The sequence below is a fragment of the Bos mutus genome, chromosome 3 (genome assembly GCF_027580195.1).
Source record: "Bos mutus isolate GX-2022 chromosome 3, NWIPB_WYAK_1.1, whole genome shotgun sequence".
NCBI classification, from domain to species: domain Eukaryota; kingdom Metazoa; phylum Chordata; class Mammalia; order Artiodactyla; family Bovidae; genus Bos; species Bos mutus.
In genome coordinates this window covers 64,735,151-64,759,554 of record NC_091619.1, presented here as the reverse complement: position 1 = coordinate 64,759,554, position 24,404 = coordinate 64,735,151, and the positions used below count along the sequence as shown (strand labels likewise).

General features: G+C 38.5%; 1 protein-coding gene and 1 non-coding gene across 7 annotated transcripts in view; both read left to right on the top strand.

Moving 5' to 3' along the window:
* MIGA1 (mitoguardin 1) overlaps nucleotides 1-24,404 on the top strand; it is a 77,519-nt gene that overhangs the window by 4,489 nt on the left and 48,626 nt on the right. For 2 of the 6 annotated variants that reach the window (XM_070367831.1, XM_070367832.1), the window contains exons 3-8: nucleotides 6,815-6,892; nucleotides 11,184-11,361; nucleotides 17,195-17,331; nucleotides 19,763-19,889; nucleotides 22,500-22,633; nucleotides 23,373-23,496. In XM_070367831.1, the coding sequence (XP_070223932.1) occupies nucleotides 6,815-6,892; nucleotides 11,184-11,361; nucleotides 17,195-17,331; nucleotides 19,763-19,889; nucleotides 22,500-22,633; nucleotides 23,373-23,496 (778 nt within the window). Of the gene's footprint in view, nucleotides 1-603; nucleotides 701-6,814; nucleotides 6,893-11,183; nucleotides 11,362-17,194; nucleotides 17,332-19,762; nucleotides 19,890-22,499; nucleotides 22,634-23,372; nucleotides 23,497-24,404 lie in introns of all 6 variants that reach the window. The other 4 variants (XM_070367833.1, XM_070367834.1, XM_070367835.1 and 1 more) reach the window with 3 other exon arrangements.
* Nucleotides 2,238-2,345, top strand: LOC138987394 (U6 spliceosomal RNA). The gene has a single exon (XR_011463869.1). It is a non-coding gene; the product is annotated as a U6 spliceosomal RNA (small nuclear RNA).

The window sequence follows — 24,404 nt, the reverse complement described above, 5'->3', positions numbered from 1 at the left end:
CCTGGTGGGCTGCAGTCCATGGGGTCACAAGAGTCGGACGTGACTTAGCCACTAAACCACAACAACTATCACCAGGTAGTTCATAAGTGGAGCTATGTAATATTTGTCTTTTTGTGACTGGCTTATTTTCAATTAGCGTAATGTTTTCAGGATTCATCTATATTGTAGTGTGTGTCAGAATTTCCTCTTTTTCTTCCAAGTTGAATAACATTTGATTTTATGTATATACCACATTTTGTTTAATCATTCATTTCTGGATACTTGGGTTGCATCTACCTTGTGGTTTTTGTGACTAATACTTTTGTGAACATGACTGTACAAATAACTGCTTTCAGTTCTTTGGGATGTATACCCAGAAGTGAGGTTTCTGGATCATATGGTAATTCTATTTTTAATTTTTTGAGGAATTATGATACTGTTAACCATAGTGGCTGCACCATTTTTAATTTCTATCAGCACTGCACAAGGATTCCAATTTTTTCTCATTGTGGTTTTGATTTGCTTTTCCCTAATTAGTCATGTTGAGCATCTTTTCATGTGCTTATTCTCCATTTGTGTATTTTATATAGTAACAGTCCTTTTTTTTTTTTTCCTTTGGGCCAGGCCACATAGCCTGCAGGATTCTAGTTCCCCGACCAAGGATTGAACCCAGGCCCTGACAGTGAAAGTGCTGAGTCCTAACTACTGGACTTCCAAGAAAGTATCAATCCTTTTCTTTTTAATACCTGCTTCCAATGCAGTTTGTACTCCATTGTAGTAAATAAGTAAAGGCTTCCCCGGTGGCTCAGAGGTAAAGAATCTGCCTGCAGTGCAGGAGCTACAGGAGAAACAGGTTCAATCCCTGAGTCAGGAAGATTCCCCTGGAGAAGGGCATCGCAACCTGCCGGGGTCCAGCCCCGGCTGATCCAGGGTATTCGAAGGAGAGACGGCGTAGGCGACCTATTTATTTAAATATTCATCAAAGATATAATGAGTAATAGAATGAGGATAGCTCAGTGAGGAAATTCAGTGAAGAAAAGAGGCTGAATAATTCAGCCAGAAGGTAAGAGAAAGAATGACATGGGGAGACCAAGTTTCAGTGAACAAGGCCTGCACTTTATTTTTCAAAGTAGTTTTTATACCTTAAGTTGTGCATAGAGGATAATGGGGGAAGGGCTGGAGTCACGCAAGGACAGCAGTTCCTGACCCTAATCGAAGCCAGGCTTTCAAACTTATCATATGCAAAAGTTTAGGTGATTTACATCATCTTCTGGCCAGGAGGCCTGTTAACATTTTAAGAAACTTATTTTTCTCTAAAGGTGATTATTCTAAAGTCAGGCGCCAGCCTCCAAAAAGCATTGGATAGAATTGCATTCCTATAGGGCAAAGGTGAGGTGGGCTCAATCAAGAAAAGAAGTAACTCAAGGGTCCAAGGTTACAAACATTGAGGCTACTACTTACATTTCTATACACCCATTATATCAATCAATACACTGCCAAGGACACAGTAGGTAAGGGATATGGAGACTTAGCAGCAAACATGGGCCCAATAAGTGAAAAACCCTTCACCAATACAATTCCTAATTAATCTTTTAACTACTCAAAGGAATCTGTGTTTAGACAGTTTAGAACATCTCCTGCCTATCACAGTTGGGAGGCTCTGAACAATCACATGTGACCGGAAAAACCTATTCTGGCAGGCTAGAGGATTTCCAAAGGAGTTTGTAGGTTGAAACACTGTCACACCCAGGAACTTTATTAACTGGAGCTATAAGTTAACTCTTTTTTCAGAGATAGGTAGTGGGGGACAGCCCCCCATAAAGTCAGAGGTGTAGGTGAAAGCACAAAGCAGAAAGTAGGCAGACTCTGGTTTTGGGGGTAGATGCTCGAGAATTTCCAGGGGGACTCCTGAGGCTCGATCCTGCCTTTGGATCCTGCCTTTGCGTATGCCGAGCCTCCTTCCTCATGACCTTTGCCACGGGTGGAGTTCCTCACGCTGGCTCCCAGCAGTGATAAAATTCCAATTGAGCTATTCCAGATCCTGAAAGATGATGCTGTGGAAAGTGTTGCACTCAATATGCAATATGCACTCAATATGCAATATGCCGGCTCCTGGCAGCAACCCACTCCAGCATTCTTGCTTTGAGAATCCCATGGGTAGAGGAGCCTGATGGGCTACAGTCCATGGGGTCGCAAGAGTTGGACACGAGTGAAGCAACTTAGCATGCACAAGCAGTAAATAAAAAGATACATATGGAGTGCTCGCTTTGGCAGCACATATACTAAAATTGGAGCAACATAGAGAAGTTTAGTTATGGCCCCTGCGCAAGGATGACACGCAAATTCATGAAGTGTTCCATATTTCTGAGTCAGAAAGAGAAACACCAATACAGTATATTAACGCATATATATGGAATTCAGAAAGATGGTAACGGTGACTCTATATGTGAGACAGCAAAAGAGACTGTAAAAAGTCTTTCAGACTCTGTGGGAAAGCGAGGGTGGGATGATTTGAGAGGATAGCATTGAAACGTGTATATTATCATATGTGAAACAGATCGCCAGTCAAGGTGTGATGCATGAGACAGGGTGCTCAGGGCTGGTGCACTGGGATGACCTTGAGGGATGGGATGCAGAGGGAGGTGGGAAGGGGGTTCAGGATGGGGAACCCATGTACACCCATGGCTGATTCATGCCAATGTATGGCAAAAACCACTACAATATTGTAAAGTAATTAGCTTCCAATTAAAATAAATAAATTTAAAAAAAAGATACATATGGAAAGTAGCATTTATTTCACTAAACTTAGAATGAATTTCATCAAATCTAAGAGAATCATTTTTCAAACTTCAACATTTCTAAAACTTGCTTACATCTTAAAATGAATAGTGTCTTAGAATGATAAAATATAGTATCATTTTATTTCTCTCTCTTTTTTTGGCCACATCATGTGGCATGTGGGATCGAATAGTTAGTTCCGTGACCAGGGATCACTTCCTGGTCCACTTCCCCAGCAGTGGAAGCTCAAGAGTTTTTAACCACTGGACCGCTAGGGAAGTCCCCTGTATCATTTTATATAGGAGAGGATGTTACACAGATACAATGGATGAGAGTGATACTACTTAGTGTTCACAGTGTTTAAGATATTAGTTAGGTCTTTTGTACATATAATGTCTCTAATCCTTAAAAGATTCTTCGAATTTTTATATTGTCTCCAATTTATAGATCTGGTGGCTTTTTAATGGCTTATTTAACTTGTCTAAAATTGTGTATATTATATGGCATTTGAACTTGCTTTTCTTTGATCCCAAACCTACGTTCTCTCTCTTTCTTTCTTTTCCTTTTTAGGATTACATGATTAAAAGAAAATTTGAAAAATACAGAAAAGAATTAAAGAGAAAATAAAAATTACCAGCAACCCCTCTATAAAAGTTTACTGGCTATACTTTACCTAGGTCTTTTATTTCTGCATACATCTCTCTGCTCCCCAGTCCCTCACTCCCCACCCCCACTGCTTTGTCCCCCTCATTTGAGATTACATTTGAGATTATAAAGTTGTATATTTTGAGCATTTTCTCTGTCATAAAAAATGCTTTGTAAATATAGACGTGCTATAGTTTATTGAATATTTCCCTATTTTTGGGTTGTTTCAACAGTTCATTATGTATATATATGTGTGTGTATATATATATATTTTTGTCAATTTATATATATATATATATATATATTTTTTTATTATTAAGTCTAAGTGTCTGGTATTTATTCTTTTATTTGTTTATGTTACCACACCATTTGGATGACATTTAAAAAGACCAGCAATAGGACATAGCAGCACCCACAGTGTGTAAAACACTGTCTTAGAGATTTTATATTGTATACATTTGTAAATTCTTTAATCCTTACAATGATCCTAAACTAATGTTATTCTTTAAAATGTATTATTTAAATAGTTGGAGGCTTCCCTGGTAGCTCAGTGGTAAAGAATCTGCCTGCTAATGGAGGAGATGGGGTTTGACCCCAGAGGGATCGGGAAGATTGCTTGGAGAAAGAAATGGCAATCCACTCCAGTATTCTTGTCTGGGAAATCCCATGGACAGAGGAGCCTGGTGGGCTACAGTCCATGTGGTTGCAAAAGAATCATTGTCTAAACAACATTCAGTTCAGTTGCTCAGTCGTGTCCAACTCTTTGCTACCCCATGAATCGCAGCACGCCAGGCCTCCCTGTCCATCACCAACTCCTGGAGTTCACTCAGACTCAGGTCCATCGAGTCGGTGACGCCATCCAGCCATCTCATCCTCTGTCGTCCCCTTCTCCTCGTGCCCCCAGTCCCTCCCAGCATCAGGGTCTTTTCCAATGAGTCAACTCTTCGCATGAGGTGGCCAAAGTACTGGAGTTTCAGCTTCAGCATCAGTCCTTCCAATGAACATCCAGGACTGATCTCCTTTAGGATGGACTGGTTGGATCTCCTTGCAGTCCAAGGGACTCTCAAGAGTCTTCTCCAACATCACAGTTCAGAAGCGTTAATTCTTCGGCGCTCAGCTTTCTTCATAGTCCAACTCTCACATCCATACATGACCACTGGAAAAACCATAGCCCTGACTAGACGGATCTTTGTTGGCAAAGTAATATCTCTGCTTTTCAATATACTACCTAGGTTGGTCATGACTTTCCTTCCAAGGAGTAAGTGTCTTAATTTCATGGCTGCAGTCACCATCTGCAGTGATTTTGGAGCCCCCAAAAATACAGTCTGACACTGTTTCCACTGTTTCCTCATCTATTTCCCATGAAATGATGGGACCAGATGTCATGATTTTAGTTTTCTAAATGTTGAGCTTTAGCCAACTTTTTCACTCTCCTCTTTCATCAGGAAGCTTTTTATAGTTCCTCTTCACTTTCTGCCATAAGGGTGGTATCATCTGCATATCTGAGGTTATTGATATTTCTCCCGGCAATCTTGATTCCGGCTTGTGCTTCTTCCAGTCCAGCGTTTCTCATGATGTACTCTGCATATAAGTTAAATAAGCAGGGTGACAGTATACAGCCTTGACGTACTCCTTTTCCTTTTTGGAACCAGTCTGTTGTTCCATGTCCAGTTCTAACTGTTGCTTCCTGACCTGCATACAAATTTCTCAAGAGGCAGGTCAGGTGGTCTGGTATTCCCATCTCTTTCAGAATTTTCCACAGTTTATTGTGATCCACATAGTCAAAGGCTTTGGCATAGTAAATAAAGCAGAAATAGATATTTTTCCGGAACTCTTGCTTTTTCCATGATCCAGCAGATGTTGGCAATTTGATCTCTGGTTCCTCTGCCTTTTCTAAAACCAGCTTGAACGTCTGAAAGTTCACGGTTCACATATTGCTGAAGCCTGGCTTGGAGAATTTTGAGCATTACTTTACTAGCGTGTGAGATGAGTGATTTTGGAGCTCCCAAAATAAAGTCTGTCTCTGTTTCCATTGTTGCCTCATCTATTTTCCATGAAGCAATGGGGCTGGATGCCATGATCATAGTTTTCTGAATGATGAATTTTAAGGAAGCTTTTTCAATCTCCTCTTTCACTTGCATCAAGAGGCTCTTTAGTTCTTCACTTTCTGCAATAGGGGTGGTGTCTTCTGCATATCTGAGGTTGTTATTTCTCCTGGTAATCTTGATTCCAGCCCAATGCTATAATGAATAAGCTTGATATACATTAATTCACACAGTACAGATATAGGATTAATTTTTAGGCTTTGTATTTTTGGGTTGAGGAGTAAATGTATTAAAGTTTGATAGATAATTGCTAAATTTTCTCCCATAAGGGTAGTATTGTTTTGCACTCCCCAAAGCTTTGGGATTTTTGCCAGTTATTTTTGTATGTTTTATCCAAACTAATTCTACTATACAACCTGCTTTTCAATCATAGGACTAATTTTCTGAGGCCATGACTATTGTCCACATTGTTCCATGGAATATTTTTTAAAATAATATAAAGAATCATTGCAGATAAATTAAGGATGCATCCTTTACTCTCCAGTCGTAGTATTGGGTATCCAAAACTCATTCCATGTTATGAAATGCACCAAGGTGGGTAAGCAGTCTACAGCCTATGGGCTAAATCAAGGCCACCACCTATTTTTACAAGTAAAGTTTTATTGGAACACAGCCATGCTCATTTGTTAATATATTACCTGTAACTGTTTTTGTGCTACAACAGCAGAGTTAAGTGGTTGCAGTAGAGACCTGTATGTTCCCTAAGCCTAAGATAATTACTATCTGGCCCTTACAAAAAGTATTTTGGCCCTGTACTAAGAGAGCAGACTGTTTTGAATAGCATCAAAGGACCAAGGAAAAGCTCAGAGTTCTTGTGTAGACAGTTCTGTAGCTGTAGAATTATATTGGTGTTTTATGGAAAAAGACATGTATGAAAATTTTTGTTCATTAGTTCAGCCTCCCAAAACTGACAGTCCATTTTGGATGCCATTCAGTATAATTAATCGCATAGTAAGATACATCAGTGCAACTGGAGTAATTTTAGCACATGGTGCATAGCGTGCATGGGTTTAAACACATCTTCTGTGATGTGTTTTGATTCACATCCCACTGCTCTGGAATTGTGTGATTTTTGGCAAGTTTCTTAACCTTTTTGAAAGCCAATTTGTATCATCTATGAAAAGGAATGAAAAGCATGTTGTCTGACATACAGAAAAGATGAGTGAACACCTCAATAAATGTGAGCTCCTGTTTTATTTTCTTGTGTATTTAAGGAATGATATATTTTCCAAATATTTTTTTCTTTTATTTGATAAATACATACTGTAAATAAAGTACTCGTCTTTTGCTTCTGTGGTCTTTTTAAGGATTTCTTTGGTGCATTACTGTGTATCATACTAAGACAAGCAGACTGTTTTTTCAGTTGGAAACCACAGAGTGAAGTGGTAAGTAGTTTAGTTGGTTCTCCAGATTCAGGGTGTTAATCAGAAGAGTCTTAACAATTAACTCAGCACTTTAAAATGTTAATAAAAAATCTGTCTAAATGTAATGAATGTGGTATCCTGAATTGGTCCTACAATAGAAAAAAAGAACATTAGTAGAAAAACTGGTTAAATTAGAATAAAGTCTGTAGCTTAGATATTGTCCTAATGTTAATTTCTCAGTTTTGACAAGAGCACTGTGGTTATGTAAGATGTTACTGTTAGAGAAAAACTGAGTGATATAAGAACTCTCTCTGCTGTCTTTGTATCTTCTCTATAAATTCTTAAATTATTTCAAAATAAGGTGTTTGTTTAAAATTTTTTAATTAAAATAATAAGCACATTTTTGGAATGCATGCTATGTGTCAGATATTACTTTCAGCAACCCTTTTAAGAAGATGGTATTATTCTCTCTTGTCCAAAGGTCACAGTTAGTATGTGACATGTGATGTGTTCCAGTTATCAGAGAGATTCATTCAAACTGTGTTTATTGAATATCTTCTCTGTTTCAGTTGATATAGAGTAAATAATTTCTGCCCTTATTGAGCTTAGAACTTCATAAGGTTCTTAGAGCTGCCGTTGTGCCCCACTACCTCACCGCAATTAAAAGGTGTGTAAGGTACTGTGTTAGAGGAATAGATCAATTTAGTTCTAGTTAGAAAAGTATGCTGAGTAACAGGAAATAGATTATTGGAGCAGGAGACTTGTGAGTGACTGACTGTTCTCTGTCTCCTGAGAACATTAGATGAGGGGGGAACTTGACAAGAACATTAAACAACAGCATCAGGTTATGGAGTAGGGAGGATTGTGGAATCTGAGCATGAGGAACAGTGTGTTATTCCTTTCTTGTTATTCTCAGTGTTTGGCCTATAAGTTGGTGCTCAGTTCATGTTGAATGAATAGGACAGTATTAGGTTTTCATTTTCTCTGGAGTTAAGGAAATGGACTATATCACCTCAAAAAGCCCTTCAAGAGTTTGGGATTGTGAGATGCTCTATTTTCAGTTTTCTGGGTGATGATATAGAAAGTAATTGACTTTCCTGTGGGGAAAAAAAAGTAACAGAATAAATGGTAGGCAGGAGTAGTAGAAACTTTCAGACCTTGTGTTACCTAGATTACTTCTGATAAAAATCTTTTCCTGGGAAATTTACCTTGTTTTTGTCTTGGAAAGGTTTCTTTTTCCATAAGATTAAGACTGTAAGTTGTAATGGATCTTTTATGCAAAAATAATAATATGTAGACAGAATTTGGATCTTAAAAGTGAATTGATTTATATTTGAATTCATATTAATAAAGAATGTTATATTTCTGACAGTAGTTTTAATATTGTATTTATGTCTCCTAATAGTTCTCTAATTTCAGTGTCCTAGGATATAGCAGTGGCACCCTACTCCAGTACTCTTGCCTGGAAAATCCCCCGACAGAGGAGCCTGGTCGGCTACAGTCCAGGGGGTCACTAAGAGTCGGACACGACTGAGTGACTTCACTTTCACTTTTCACTTTCATGCGTTGGAGAAGGAAATGGCAACCCACTCCAGTGTTCTTGCCTGGAGAATCCCAGGGACAGGGGAGCCTGGTGGGCTGCTGCCTGTGGGATCGCATAGAGTCGGACACGACTGAAGCGACTTAGCAGCAGCAGCAGCAGCAGCAGCAGGATATAGCAGAACATGACCACTTAGCTGTGGCTGGGCCTGTGTTAATAGATTCTTTTTTTTTTTTTTTAACCACACCAGACAGTTTATGGGATCTCATAGTTTATGGGATTGAACTGCAGCCACAGTGTGAAAGTGCCGAATCCTAACCACTAGGCCACCAGGGAACTCCCAATAGATTATTTTCTTTAGTAGAGGTCTTAATTTTCTTATCTTACATCTGCTTATGCCATAAATATTAAAATTTGACCTAAGAAGCATTTTTTTGGAGGGCAGGATAATAAGATCATGGCAGTTTATAAAATATAATGAGAAGTAAGGTGTTCTTAATGACAGTGCTATTTTTAGAATTTATTTTATTATTGGATGTTTAGCTTCCAAATTCCAGGAACTGTTTTCTTTTTTCCCCCCAAATCTCATTTGGTTGCCATGAACATTGGAGCTATGGGTCCAGAGGGGAAAACAGAGATGGAAAGAATAAAAAATTTGGCAGTACCTGTAGTGAAGACATTACTGAAGAGAATAATTCTTGTAAAGGGGAAAAAGGGTTTGTACAGGGAAAAAAGCCTGGGACAGCACTGGAATGTTCTGATTTTTCATGATAGTTTTGGAAGACTTAAGTGGATTTGGAAGAAAAATAGAGTAAGAATAGTTTTAAATTTTGTGTTAGAACATAGTCCTTGAGGCCAAATTCGAATGACAAGTGGAAGTAAATCATTTCTGGTATACAAAAAAAATGAATTTTTTTAACTTTATTTTATTTTTGGCTGTGCTGGGTCTTTGTTGCTGCAGGGGCTTTTCTCTAGCTGTGGGTGCTGGGCCTTCGCATTGCGGTGGCTTCTCTTATTGTGGAGCACAGGCTCTAGGGCCACAGACTTAGTAGTGTGGCTCACAGGCCCTAGAGCACACAGGCTTCAGAACTCGTGGTGTGTGGGCTCAGCAGTTGCAACTCTTGGGCTCTAGAGCACAGGCTCAGTTGTTGTGGTGCATGGGCTTAGTTGCTCCTTGGAATGCGAAATCTTCCTGGACCAGGGATTAAACCCGTGTCCTCTGCATTGGCAGGTGGACTCTTAACCCTGTCCCACCAGGGAAATCCCAGTGTTCACGTCAGTCTTCCCTTGCAAATACCAGTCTTCTTAGTTTGGGGGCCATTTGATTACCCTCCAACTTCAGCATTCTGATGGATTAAAAAAAAATTGAGAATTTGGCATTTGGCTTTTTTGTAGTTGGAAGATTGAACTCTTTGTGATAGTCTGTCTAGCTCTCATTATATCCCCAAAGCTATAGCTTTATTTTAAAGTTCTTTTGCATTTTAGGTGATTAATAGTGTTTGTCCTCCAAGAAAAAGATAATTACCACTTGCTCTTATGTTAGTACTTAGTTCATACTTAACATTACTGTATTTATCACATTATACTGTAGTTATTTGTAATACATTATTTGTATATCTGTCTTTACTCTTAGCTCATTGCTTGAGGAAAGCAAGATCTGTATCCTCTGGTGCTTCTTGATCAGTGGGAGACATTTGATACATACTTACTTGTTTTTTGTGGCAAAAGCAAATTTATTGAAGAAAGAACGGAACGAACACCTCAAGGGAGGGGTGGCCAAGCAAGAGAGGCACTGGCTGATACATACTTACTGAATAGAATTATACCAAGATTTTAATTTTCATTTTCATAACACAGTCCTGGTATATTATAAAATGCTGAGTAAATGTTTGTTGATTAATTCATGAATAAAAAGTCTTATTCAAGTGACAGGTGGCTCAGCGTTAAAGAGTCTGCCTGCCAATGCAGGAGATGTGGGCTCAATCCGTGGGTCAGGAAGATCCTCTTGAGTAGGACATGGCAACCGACTTCAGTATTCTTGCCTGGGAAATCCTGTGGACAGAGGAGCCTGAGGGGTTGCAGTCCATGGGGTCTCAGAGTCAGACACGACTGAGCATCTGAACAACAACAACAAATGATATTTATAAATTGAGTTAACTTATGTTTTCCCAGATTTCCAGAGAGTTTGGGAAAAAACAGTTCAGTTTAAGATGGCCAATGGAAATTTGCTGTATGGCTTGGAACTGAAATGAGGGCTCTGTAACAACCTAGAGGGGTGGGAAAGGGTGGGAGGTGGGAGGGAAGTTCAAGAGGGAGGGGACATATGGATACCTATGGCTAATTCATGATGATGTATGGTAGAAATCAAACCAATATTGTCAGGCAATTATCCTCCAGTTAAATAGAAAAAAATTGGTTCATTTTAAAAGTCTGATTAAATCATTCCTGCAGTGATTCCTGCTGTTATTCAGATAGAAGATTGAGTTGCATGAATTAATCATTAGTTGTTTAACAGATATTAATGGAATTGAATTATTTTGTGCTTCTGATGACTTTTTGATTTTTAGTGTTTAGCTGAGAACTTTTGAGCAGTGGATGATAAATTACTACTTTTTTTAGTATATTTTTGAAATTCATTTGGGCTAGCTGTCATTGAAAGAGTGAAATAATGTTATCTTGGCAGTATTTAGAACTATGTTAGCTTCAGAGTAATTTTAGTCTTTTTGTAGGTTTTAAGCAAGCAAATAATCACCCTGACTGCATCTTTTCTAGATCAAATTTTCGCCAGTAGCTAAAAAGTTATTCATGGTAACTGCAGTGAGCGCTGTATCTGTAATTTTTCTGGCCCATCACTTTAAAAGAAGACGTGGAAAAAAGAAAGGAAAAATATTACCATGGGAACCAGAGCACCTCATACTTGAATGCACTAAAAGAGCAGCGTCAGACAAAGGTATGTAGAAATAGCTGAATTAAGTCTACAAAGGAAATTTTATATGTACACCATTGCAGTAGAGTAATTTGTACATGCAGTGCAGTAATTTCGGCGTTTTAGTTTCCAAGATTTCCTTGCTTAATATATAGCAGAAAATTGGATTAAATATTTACTGAGCATGGCCCTGCCCATCAGAACAACCTGCCCCTCAGTCAGTTTCAGTTTGCCCCTCAGTCAGGTTTTCCGATCAGGAAGCTTCTATAAGCCTCTTATCCTTCTCCATCAGAGGGCAGACAGAATGAAAACCACAATCATAGAACACTAACCGAACTGATCACATGGACCACAGCCTTGTCTAACTCAATGAAACTATGAGCCATGCTGTGTAGGGTCAGTTCTGACAAAGTATGGTCCACTGGAGAAAGGAATGGCAAACCACTTCTGTATTCTTGCCTTGAGAATCCCACGAATAGTATGAAAAGGCAAAAAGATAGGACACTGAAAGATGAACTCCCCAGGTCAGTAGGTGCCCAATTCGCTACTGGAGAACAGTGGAGAAATAACTCGAGAAAGAATGAAGAGATGGAGCCAAAGCAAAAACAATACCCAGTAGTGGATGCGAGGAGAAGGCAATGGCAACCCACTCCAGTACTCTTGCCTGGAAAATCCCATGGACGAAGGAGCCTGGTAGGCTGCAGTCAATGAGGTCACGAAGAGTCAGACACGACTGAGTGACTTCACTTTCACTTTTCACTTTCATGCATTGGAGAAGGAAATGGCAACCCACTCCAGTGTTCTTGCCTGGAAAGTCCCAGGGACAGCGGAGCCTGGTGGGCTGCTGTCTACGGGGTCGCACAGAGTCGGACAGGATTGAAGCGACTTAGCAGCAGCAGTAGTGCATGTGACTGTTGATGGAAGTAAAGTCTGATGCTGTAAAGAGCAATACTGCATAGGAACCTCGAACATTAGGCCCATGAATCAAGGCAAATTGGAAGTGCTCAAACAGGAGATGGCAAGACTGAACATTGACATTTTAGGAATCAGTGAACTAAAATGGACTGGAATGGGTGAATTTAACTCAGATGACTGTTATATCTACTACTGTGGACAAGAATCCCTTAGAAGAAATGGAGTAACCATCATAGTCAACAAAAGAGTCCAAAATGCAGTACTTGGATGCAATCTCAAAAACGACAGAATGATCTCTGTTTCCAAGGCAAACCATTCAGTATCACAGTAATCCAAGTCTATGCCCCAACCAGTAATGCTGAGAAGCTGAAGTTGAACAGTTCTATGAAGACCTACAAGACCTCCTAGAACTAACACCCAAAAAAGATGTCCTTTTCATTATAGAGGACTGGAATGCAGAAGTAGGAAGTCAAGAAATACCTGGAATACAGGCAAATTTGGCCTTGGAGTACAAAAGGAAGCAAAGGCTAACAAAGTTTGCCAAGAGAACGCACTGGTGATAGCAAACACCCTCTTCCAACAACACAAGAGAAGACTCTACACATGGACATCACCAGATGATTAATACCAAAATCAGACTGATTATATTCTTTGCAGCCAAAGATGGAGAAGCTCTATATAGTCAGCAGAAAGAAGACCAGGAGCTGACTGTGGCTCAGATCATGAACTCCTTATTGCCAAATTCAGACTTAAATTGAAGAAAGTAGGGAAAACCACTAGACATTCAAGGATGACCTAAATCAAATCCCTTATGATTCTACAGTGTAAGTGATAAATAGATTCAAGGGATTAGATCTGATAGACAGAGTGCCTGAAGAAGTATGGATGGAGGTTTGTGACGTCGTACAGGAGGCAGTGATCAAGACCATCCCCAAGAAAAAGAAGTGCAAAAAGGCAGAATGGCTGTCTGAGGAGGCCTTACAAATAGCTGGAAAAGAAGAGAAACTAAAGGCAAAAGAGAAAAGGAAAGATACACCCATTGCAATGCAGAGTTCCAAAGAATAGCAAGGAGAGATAAGAAAGCCTTCCTCAGCGATCAATACAAAGAAATAGAGGAAAACAAAAGAATGGGAAAGACTAGCTGCTGCTGCTGCTGCTGCTGCTGCTGCTGCTAAGTCGCTTCAGTCGTGTCCAACTCTGTGCAACCCCATAGACGGCAGCCCACCAGGCTCCGCCATCCCTGGGATTCTCCAGGCAAGAACACTGGAGTGGGTTGCCATTTCCTTCTCCAATGCATGAGAGTGAAAAGTGAAAATGAAGTCGCTTAGTCGTGTCCGACTCTTCGAGATCCCATGGACTGTAGCCCACCAGGCTCTTCCATCCATGGGAGTTTCCAAGCAAGAGTACTGGAGTGGGGTGCCATTGCCTTCTCCAAGGAAAGACTAGAGATCTCCTTAGGAGAATTAGAGATACCAAGGAAACATCATGCAGATTGGCACAATAAAGGACAGAAATGGTATGGACTTAACAGAAGCAAAAGATATTAGGAAGATGTGGCAAGAATACACAGAAGAACTATACAAAAAAGACCTTCATGACCCAGATAACCACGGTGGTGTGATCACTCACCTACAGACAGACATCTTGGAATGCAAAGTCAAGTGGGCCATAGGAAGCATCACTATGAAAAAACCTAGTGGAGGTGATGGAATTCCAGTTGAGCTATTTCAGATCCTAAAAGATAATGCTGCCTAAGTGCTGCACTCATTATGCCAGCAAATTTGGAAAACTCAGCAATGGTCACAGGACTGGAAAATGTCAGTTTTCAGTCCAATCCCAAAGAAAGGCAATGCCAAAGAATGTTCAAACTACTGCACAATTGTACTCATCTCACAGACTAACAAAGTAATGCTCAAAATTCTCCAAGCCAGACTTCAACAGTACATGAACTGTGAACTTCCAGATGTTCAAGCTGGATTTAGAAAATGCAGAGGAACCAGAGATCAAATTGCCTACATTTGTTGGATCATTGAGAAAGCAACAGAGTTCCAGAAAAACGTCTACTTCTGCTTTATTGACTACACCAAAGCCTTTAACTGTGTGGATCACAACAAACTTTGAAAAATTCTGAAAGAGATGGGAATACCAGACCACCTGACTTGTCTCCTGAGAAGTCTGTATGCACGTCAAGAAGCAACAGTTAGAATTGGACATGGAACAGCAGTCTGGTTCCAAATCAGGAAGTAGTACGTCAAGGCTGTATATTGTCACCCTGCTTATTTAACGTATATGCAGAGTACATCATGCAAAATGCCAGCCTGGATGAAGCACAAACTGGAATCAAGATTGCTGGGAGTATTATCAATAACCTCAGTTATGCAGATTATACCACCGTTATTGCAGAAAGGGAAGAAGAACTAAAGAGCCTCTAGATAAAAGTGAAAGAGAAGAGTGAAAGAGTTGGCTTAAAACTCCACATTCAGAACACTAAGATCATTGCATCTAGTCCCATCACTTCATGGAAAATAGATGGGGAAATAATGGAAACAGTGAGAGACTTTATCTTTTCGGGCTCCAAAATCACTTCAGATGGTGACTGCAGCCATGAAATTAAAAGATGCTTGCTCTTTGGATGAAAAGCTATGACCAACCTAGACCGCATATTAAAAAACAGAGACGTTACTTTGCCAGCAAAAGTCTGTCTAGTCAAAGCTATGGTTTTTCCAATAGTCACGTATGGATGTGAGAGTTGGACTACAAAGAAAGCTGAGCGCCGAAGAATTGATGCTTTCGAACTGTGATGTTGGAGAAGACTCTTGAGAGTCCCTTGGACTGCAAGGAGATCCAACCAGTCCATCCTAAAGGAAATCAGTCCTGAATACTCATTGGAAGGACTGATGCTGAAGCTGAAACTCCAATACTTTGGCCACCTGATGCGAAGAACTGACTTATTTGAAAACATGTGGATCCTGGGAAAGATTGAAGGTTGGAGGAGAAGAGGATGACAGAGGATGAGATGGTTGGATGGCATCACTGACTTGATGGACATGAGTTTGAGCAAGCTCTGGGAGTTGGTGATGGATGGGGAATCCTGGCCTGCTGCAGTTCCTGGGGTCGTAAAGAGCTAGACATGACTGAGTGACTGAATTGACTGAACTGAATATATAACTCACAGTTAATACAGATCCATATTAGACATCTTAGATAATACAGATAAGCATCAATAAAAAATGAAAATTGCTTGAAATTCTGCTACCCAGAAATAACTACTGATAATATTTTGGCATATATATAGTCATTTATATTTGCATTTAAATATATTGAGACATAAAATTTTTATTATATACAAATAAATGATTTATATACTTTAAGTAAAATCCATACCTCTTGTAGCCTTTTAATATTTAATATTATGGGGGCTTCCCTGGTAGTCCAGTGGTTAAGAATCTGCCTGCCAATGCAGAGGACATAGGTTTGATCCCCAGTCTGAAAAGGTTCCACAAGCTGTGGACCAACTAAGCTCAGCAAGTTTTGACCACATGTGCCCAGAAGTCCATGCTCTCCAAAAGAGAAGCCACTGCAATGAGAAACCTGTGCACTGCAACTAGAGAAAGCCTGTGCGCAGCAACGAAGACCCAGAGCAGCCAAAAATCAATCAATAAATCTTAAAAATATATATAATATTATGTAAGAATGTTTTTAAATATCAATAGATGTATCTCTATGCTATCATTTTTAAATATATACTTAGTGTACAAATGTGCTTTACTTTTTTAACCAGTTCCCTATTGTATTCTTTAGGTTATTTTTCTTGCTTCGCATATACTTATCTGATTATTTTCTAAGTTTATACAGTTCTAGAAGTAGAATTGCTGGCCTTTAAAAAAATCTGTTTTTTTTTTTAAAGATATGGTGCTGCTGCTGCTGCTAAGTCATGTCAGTCATGTCTGACTCTGTGCGAAGATATGGTACATATTATCAAATTGTATCAATTGAAATAATTTCTTGAGCATGCTGGATTTATTCTTTAAATTTTAAATTATTTTCTATTTGTTAATTTATCGTATGCTCTTGTGATTTGTTGGTGTAGCAAATAATGAAAGACTGTTTTGTGCCAAGTGTTGTTAACATTTTACAACAATAATGATGCCTTTCAGGTTCAGTCCCTGTGTTGGGAAGAACCGCTGGAGAAGGGAATGGCAACCCACTCCAGTATTCTTGCCTGAAATATCCCACGGATGGAGGAGCCTGGCAGGCTTCAGTTCATGAAGTTGCGAAGAGTCGGACATGACTGAGCGATAAACCCACACTTACTGAGGTTTTTATTAGATCTTAGGTGCAGTGTGAACATGCTGTATATTCACTGTGTTAAAATAACCTTTATAACAATCCTATGAATTAGGACTATAATCCTATTGAGATATGGAAAAGTTAAGTGACTTGCTCGAGTTCATATAACTAGTAAGTGCCAGGATTTGATTTGAGAAGTTTAACTGCTGTATTAAGATAAACTAAGACACAGCATCTGCCTAAGATGAATGGATAGATGATTAGGGGAGACAGATGTATAAAAGACTAAGATAATGTGATATGGATAAAGTTTTGATATAATTCAGGAAAGAATATAAGAAGTGCTTATATTTTGTTAAATTTATAATTTGAAGGTTCATAGTTGCCAATATTTTTATACTGATTGTACAGTAGGCCATTCAGATATCAGCTTAATTAATTAAATCCGTGTTTTAATCTTCATTTCAGAAGCAGTGTTAAAAATGTTATTTAGAGATATAGATTTTAATAATGGTATGATATATTTAATAATTTACACAATGAGGGGAATTGTATTTTAAAATGAGCCCTCTGAATGAATATATAAACTTTGAAATTTTATCTGAAATTTATCATAGGGGTTATTAGTACTTTTAATATGTTTGTTTGGTAGGTTCAAGTTGTTCCAGTAGCAGACAGAATTTGACATTATCTTTAAGTTCTGCCAAAGACAAAGGATCTCAGTCTTGTAACTATGTTAACGGAGGACTCTTCAGTAAATACTCGGGTTCTGCACAGAGTTTAGCCTCTGTAAGTAAACAATTTATTAATTTTTTCTTTTAATTTTAATTATATATCTATCATTATATATTGATTTAAATGTCATACAATTAGATAGCTTTTAGTATGGAGAGATGGAGAAGGGACAGTGGCACCCCACTCCAGTACTCTTGCTTGGAAAATCCCATGGACGGAGGTTCCTGTTAGGCTGCAATCCATGGGGTCGCTGGGAGTCGGATACGACTGAGCGACTTCACTTTCACTTTTCACTTTCATGCATTGGAGAAGGAAATGGCAACCCACTCCAGTGTTCTTGCCTGGAGAATCCCAGGGACGGGGGAGCCTGGTGGGCTGCTGTCTACGGGGTCCCACAGAGTCGGACACAACTGAAGTGACTTAGCATAGCATAGCATAGCATTAGCATGGAGAGAACCTTAAGAAATCTGGTTGATCCTGTTCCTTCAGACAAGTAAAATTACCTTTTTGTGAAATATTCAGCTATCTCGGTTCCAGGTTTTTTTGAGTCAGGTAATGTGATCCTATGGGGTCCTGTGAGGATGGTGTTGGTATGGAAGTGTTGCTTCAAAGCTAGGTATTCTACAAAAAGCTAAAAGATGCAGCCAAACGTGGTGTAGGTTACAAAAACTGCTTGATGAACCTGCTTATGTAGCAGTATTTGGCTTGCTGAAGCCAAGTATGGAGTCTTTACCTCTTCCTTTATACCATTAACATAGTATTGATTGACAGGTGAAGAGTAAAGTTAATGTTTATTCAAATATAATATAGTTTAAAAGTTACTTTACATAACAGGTAGGATATGCACTTGCTACTAAATAATGTACATGAAAAATGTGCTCCTAATCTTCTCAATTCCCCTCCTTAGAGATGAACACTGACAGTTTCTTATGTGTATTCCAGGGAGAATATGCCTCTAACATCATGATTATTCATTTAAAAAATAGTTTAATAGAATACTCTAATCTGTTCATACCTTGCTTCTGTATTTTATTGGAACAGATAGCTGCTCCTTTCTTAAATGCCTAAAAATATATCACATTTTAAAGGCTCTTCTGCTGTGCTGTGCTGTGTTGTACTTAGTCACTCAGTGATGTCTGACTCTTTGCGGCCCCTTGGACTGTAGCCCACCAGGTTCCTCTGTCCGTGGGAGGAACATTTAGATCAAAGACGTGCCCTTTCAATTCCTCTGGGAAACTGAGTAGGATAATGAAGTATATGCCCTTTCTATAATCTGGACCTCCTCTGTGTCAGAGAGGTACCTCTCTTTTAAATTTTCTGAACTGAAAATTGAAGCTGTTCTTGACTAGAGAAAAGGAGTTTTATGATAACAGTATAAATAATTAGTCTTTAGAATCACTTTGCTATCCATGCCTTTGCTGACCTACTTACTTACTCCGCTGTTAGGACTGTGAACCCAGATTTCTGCCTCTTAATGAGTGCCTGAGTGAGAGTCATAACAACAGGAGTAGAAAAGGAGGGGACAGGGTCCACAAGACTTGATAACTAGATATGAGAGGTGTGGGAAGAGAAGTTAAAGATGACTTCTTGTTACCTAGTTTGAGAAGTTATGGAGATAAAAGTAATTTTACTGAACTTGGGAGGAGTTTTTGTTTTGGGAAGATGGAAAGCTCTTTTTTCGTATTATCAGTTTGAGATGCCAGCAGGAGAGCCACGTGGAGTCATCAAATAGGCAGGTGGAAATGTGAGCTTAGATTTCTCAAAAGAGGGCAGAACTGGAGTTCAAGATTTGGGAGTCTTTGCAAAGAAGTGACAAATGATTGGCTCAGCAGACCTTGCTAGAGAAGTAAAGATGATAGAGGCTTTTCGATTTTCATTATTACAGCAGATAATCAGCATTGTAATAAGTTCTGAAAGGAAAGTAAGCTAGTTACCTCAAATCAAAGTAGGTGTGGGTAAAATTTATAAGTAAATACTTAAATGACAGTAAACTATAAAAATAGCTGCTTGATTTTTGTTGGAAATAAATTCCCTGGTGGCTCAGTGGTAAAGACTCTGCCTACAGTGCAGGAGATGCAGAGATGTCGGTTTGATCCCTGAGTTGGGAAGATCCCCTGGAGAGGGAAATGGCAACCCACTCCAGTATCCTTGCCTGAAAAATCCCATGGACAGAGGAGCCTGGCGGGCTACAGTCTTTGGAGTCAGAAAAGAGGTGGATGTGACTGAGCGACTAAACAACAACAACTGGTTTATGTTCAAAATATTGTTCAACATGTATAATTTTGAGCAAATAAGGGTTCAGAGTATGTAGGGTCTTATGAATTCTAAGTTTGATTGAGTATAATCAGATTTATCTCTTCAGGTAGAAATCTCATGGGTTGTTCTACCAGGATTAGGATTTATGTAAATAATTTATAAATATAAAAGAACACAAAATACTGTTACAAAAGAGATTTTGAAGTAACTTCTGTCCATCCAATTTTAGGTCCAGAGTGTCAATTCTTGTCATAGCTGTGCTTGTGGCAATTCTAATTCCTGGGACAAAGCAGATGAAGATGATATTAAACTTGTTAATATTCCTGTGACGACTCCTGAGAACTTATATTTGATGGGTAGGAATAACATAATAATGGTTTAAGATACTGTACTCACATGTAATGTGAAAATGAAGAATGATGAATTGTTCTAAGGGAAGCAGCTGTAATTCTAAAATGTTCTCATATCTGTTGACTCCAGTCTACATAACATAACATGTTGTATTAGTTTTCTGAGGCTGCTATAGAAACTACCACAAATTTGGTGGCTTAAAATGATAGAAATATACTCTTTTGGAGTTCTGGAGGCCTGAAGTCTGAAATCATTATCATGGACTGAACTCAAGGTGTCGTTTGGGCCATGTTCCCTCTGGAGTCTTGGAGGAGAATTCAATCGGTACCTCTTGCAGCTTCTGATGCCACTTTAGGCTTGTGGCCACATGACTCCAACCCTTGCCTTCCTCTTCATCGTGTGTTTCAGATCTCTGTCTGCCTCTCTGTTATGAGGATGGTTGTGATTGGATCTAGAGCCTATCAGATAATATAGGGTAATCTCCCCATGTTAAGATTCTTAATCACACCCACAAAGATTATCTTATATGGTAACATTTACAAGTTCCATGTACTAGGAACCATCTTTGGGTGGTCATTATTCAGTCTGTTACACTCACCTAACCTCATCTGTTGACTTCTATCTAATGAATCAATCAAAATGCACTGAAAGTAGCCTTTTATCTAGCTATCATTTGTATTCTTCCTATATCTAGGAAGGATTTTACATAGAAAGGGGCCTCTGTTTACAGCTAGAACATAAGAATGTCTAGAAAGTTTCACAGAAACCTAGAAAGAGGACCAGAGCCCTTAATACTGAATCAGACTCAAATACTTTTTCAAATCCTTGCCTGTGTTCCTCTGTACTCTATTTCATGCTATATTCCTTTTAAGGGAAATGCATGCTAACTAAAAAATAAAACCAGAAAAGTCTTGTGGTCCTAGCCAGTGAGCAGTAAGGGGGTGATGAGTTGGCAGAAGGACTGTGTGCCTTCCTCACACTCTAGAATCAATCATTAAAGATGCTGCTGTGGTACACTGGGTACTCCTGCCCTTGGCGAAGGATGTAAGAGTAGTTCTTCTGCTACCTTTTCCGAAGTTTCCAAGAATTAAGCTCACTGTGCTTCTAGATTTAACTATGCCTAGTAAACCTACTTTGGCCACTTCACAGGACTATAGAGAGAGTTGAAGAGAAATAGAGCAAAGCTTAGAGAAGCTGTAGGGAGTCTCAGTGTCATAGAATTAGGATTGGTAGGAAATACTGTTTCAATTCTATTACAGAATTGCTGATATGTGACAGTTGGACTGTGTTCTGCAGTGAGGTGAAACACAGAACTTCCTGAGAGGCACCTTTTCTCTTTGGGCATCTCTGGCGTTAAATAATTCTTCCTTCTATTTAGCCAAAATAATTGGAGGGGCAGAGAGAGGATGGAGTGAGAAAAGGATGAAGGAATGAGAACTACATAGATTAGAAAAGTTAAGTCTTTTAAGTGTATACGTTTTTTTAGAAGGAAGATCCAGGCAATGATTCTTTGCTACAGAAAATGAAACAAAGGAAAAACCTACATTTCATTCACAGAACAGTTTATTTGTTTAGAGTAGTAGATTCTCTAGATAACAGAAGAAATGATTTTTGAGGACAGGTGTTCTGTTAACTTCTGGAGAAGGGAATGGCAACCCACTCCAGTATTCTTGCCTGGAGAATCCTTATGGACAGAGGAACCTGGCAAGCTGCAGTCCATGGGGTCGAAAGAGTCAGACACGACTGAGTGATTAACACACATTCTCTTAACTACCATATCTTAAAAACATCTTGAGAATGACTTGGCCAGATTCTTAAGCAGCTTTTAAAGATTTTTTACTTTTATATGTCTAGAGAAATTGAGCTTTTGAAATATTTTGGTTTTGTTTGAGGTACATAATTATTTTGGTAAGTTTTTTTTTTTTTTTGAAAAAATTTGAAGAAAAAGAGGCACATAATCACTTATTTTTTCCACAAAAGCTTTCTGTAAGCAGGGATATGAAATTCCTACTTGGACTGTAACCTTTTATGGGTTCTTCTTGTTTATTTTTAACTCTGGTCCAGCACTTTATCCATCCAAGTCAGCAAGTTGGTATCATAGTGGATTAAGACACCTTTTGGTGGAAAAAAGATAGAAAAGACATTATTCTAGACTTCTGTGCTATTATTTTTCTTCTTAGCTTTGCTTTCTTCTTCTGAAAGCCTCTTATAAACCTTATAGTTTCTTCTCAACCTGTTTTTCTATTTGCTTATCAGTTTTTAACTTAGAGGGATATTTTGAAAGATAGTTCTGTGACTATAAAAATTAGCTATTATTGTTGGGACTTTGATGAATTTATGATATTATTTTGGAAAAATTCCAATTACTGTATGCATTTGACTTACTAGTTTTTAGAAAGGAAAAACACATCGGTCATTTCTCCCTGATTGTTGGTTGACTGGAACTGTAGACCTGGAATATATTAGGATATTAAGATTCTACTAAGAAGGACTTCTGGTGGTTAAGACTCTACACTCCACTGCAGGGGGTGTGAGTTTGTTCCCTGGTCGGGGAATTAAGATCCCAAAAGCCGCCATGCCAAAAAAAATAAAATTGTTCTGTTCTTAATTTTTAGGTATGGAATTGTTTGAAGAGGCATTGCGTCGATGGGAACAAGCTCTAACCTTTCGAAATAGACAGGCTGAAGATGAAGCCTGTGGTTCCATTAAATTGGGTGCAGGAGATGCTATTGCAGAAGAAAGTGTAGATGTAAGGGTGACTTATTTGGGAGTGGTCTTCATAATATTGGAAAAATCTAACTATTTTTAATGTTGATTCAGTGTCCTTGATTTCTGTGGCATTTAACAGAACTTTTTATGTTTTTCTCCTTTGGGATTTGTGTAGGGATATTTCTCACTGGGCTCTTCCTGTTCAGTTAGCTGTTAAATCTCAAATTTGCAATTCATCATTTCATGATTTTCCAAGAATATATAGAATTAAGCAGATATGATTTCTGAAGGAATTTTTTAACCTCTGCTTTGTGCTTTGGATTGAATTAAGTGCCATTATATTTATATAGTCATGTAGAGCTAGACTGTTATTTATTGATCATCATCTAGGCTAATTTTCAAAGTTGAGCATGCATCACAAGCCTCTGAAAGGCTTATTAAAACACAGACTTGGGGGCCCCACCTCCAGAGTTTCTAATTCACTTGTAATTTGTATTTCTAACAAGTTCCCAGGTAATACTGATGCTCCTGATTAGGGACCTTACATTGAGAACCCCTGATCTAGTCCAACTCAATTATACAGAGTAGGAAATGGAGGTGACTCCATGCGAGGCACAGCCAGAACCCCAGCCCCCTGACTTCTATCGCAGTATTCTCACCACCCAACCAGTAGTTTTTTAAATAACATTCCTCACTTTTCTTTCATTTAAAAGTGGAGAATATGTAGAATTTTAACATTAACATCTAATACTTGCTGTGTATGTGTTCTCTTCTTGTAGGATATTATTAGTACTGAATTCATCCATAAACTTGAATCTCTGTTGCAAAGAGCATATCGTCTCCAAGAGGAGTTTGAAGCTACCTTGGGGGCATCTGATCCTAATTCCCTTGTTAATGATACTGGTAAGGTGGTTATTTTATGTGTTTTTTATGGATTGTGTCATTTTATTCTTTTATATTCTTGAAATCATTTGCTACAGTGTGTTAATATGGTTACTACTTTTTAGAAAACAGCCAAGAGATAAACAGTTCTATCATATTTATTGGTTTTTCTCCTTTCAGTTTAACTTTGCAAGTGAACTTACTGATACAAATTCAAGCACTTACCACAGATAGGATTGTAACATTATTTTAAAATTACATTCCAAGTGAAAGAATCCCAGTTAAAGTGTTGGAGGGTGGAAAAAAATAATAATATGAGAGGGAGACACACTACCTCAGAAATGGTCGTGTAGCTCATGACTTACATTTAAAGTATTTTAAGTAATTCTATTTCTTGTCCCTGTTTCAGTTGCAGGCTACATTTTGGTGTAAGTAGTCAATACATACATTATCATATACCATTATGTTTGTTTCCTACTTTAAAGAGAAAAGAACTTTGAATAGACTTCTTAAGTGAAGTCTTCTAAGGAGGAATGATTAAAACTGCTTCTGGGAGTAGTCGTTAGGATTCTGGGCTTTCACTGTGATGGCCCAGGTTCAATCCCGGTCAAGGAACTAAAGGCTGCCCAGCGCAGCTGAAAAAAAAAAAAGAGAGAGAGAGACAGAGTGAGAAAAAAAAAATTGCTTCCTTGACTTACTGTCTTAAAAAATTTTTCATTAGACTTGAGTGTTTTTTAATAGTTTCTCTGCTCTTGGCATAGGTATAAGATTTTTGACATATAGAGATTATTGGCCAGAAAAAAATAGATAATATTCATGTCAACAAATAGAATTTGTCAAAGCTTTCTTTAGATATATATATATAGGTATATATTTATACAATTTCTTTTGTAACTTATTAGAATGGTATTTGTGACAATAAGTTGGAA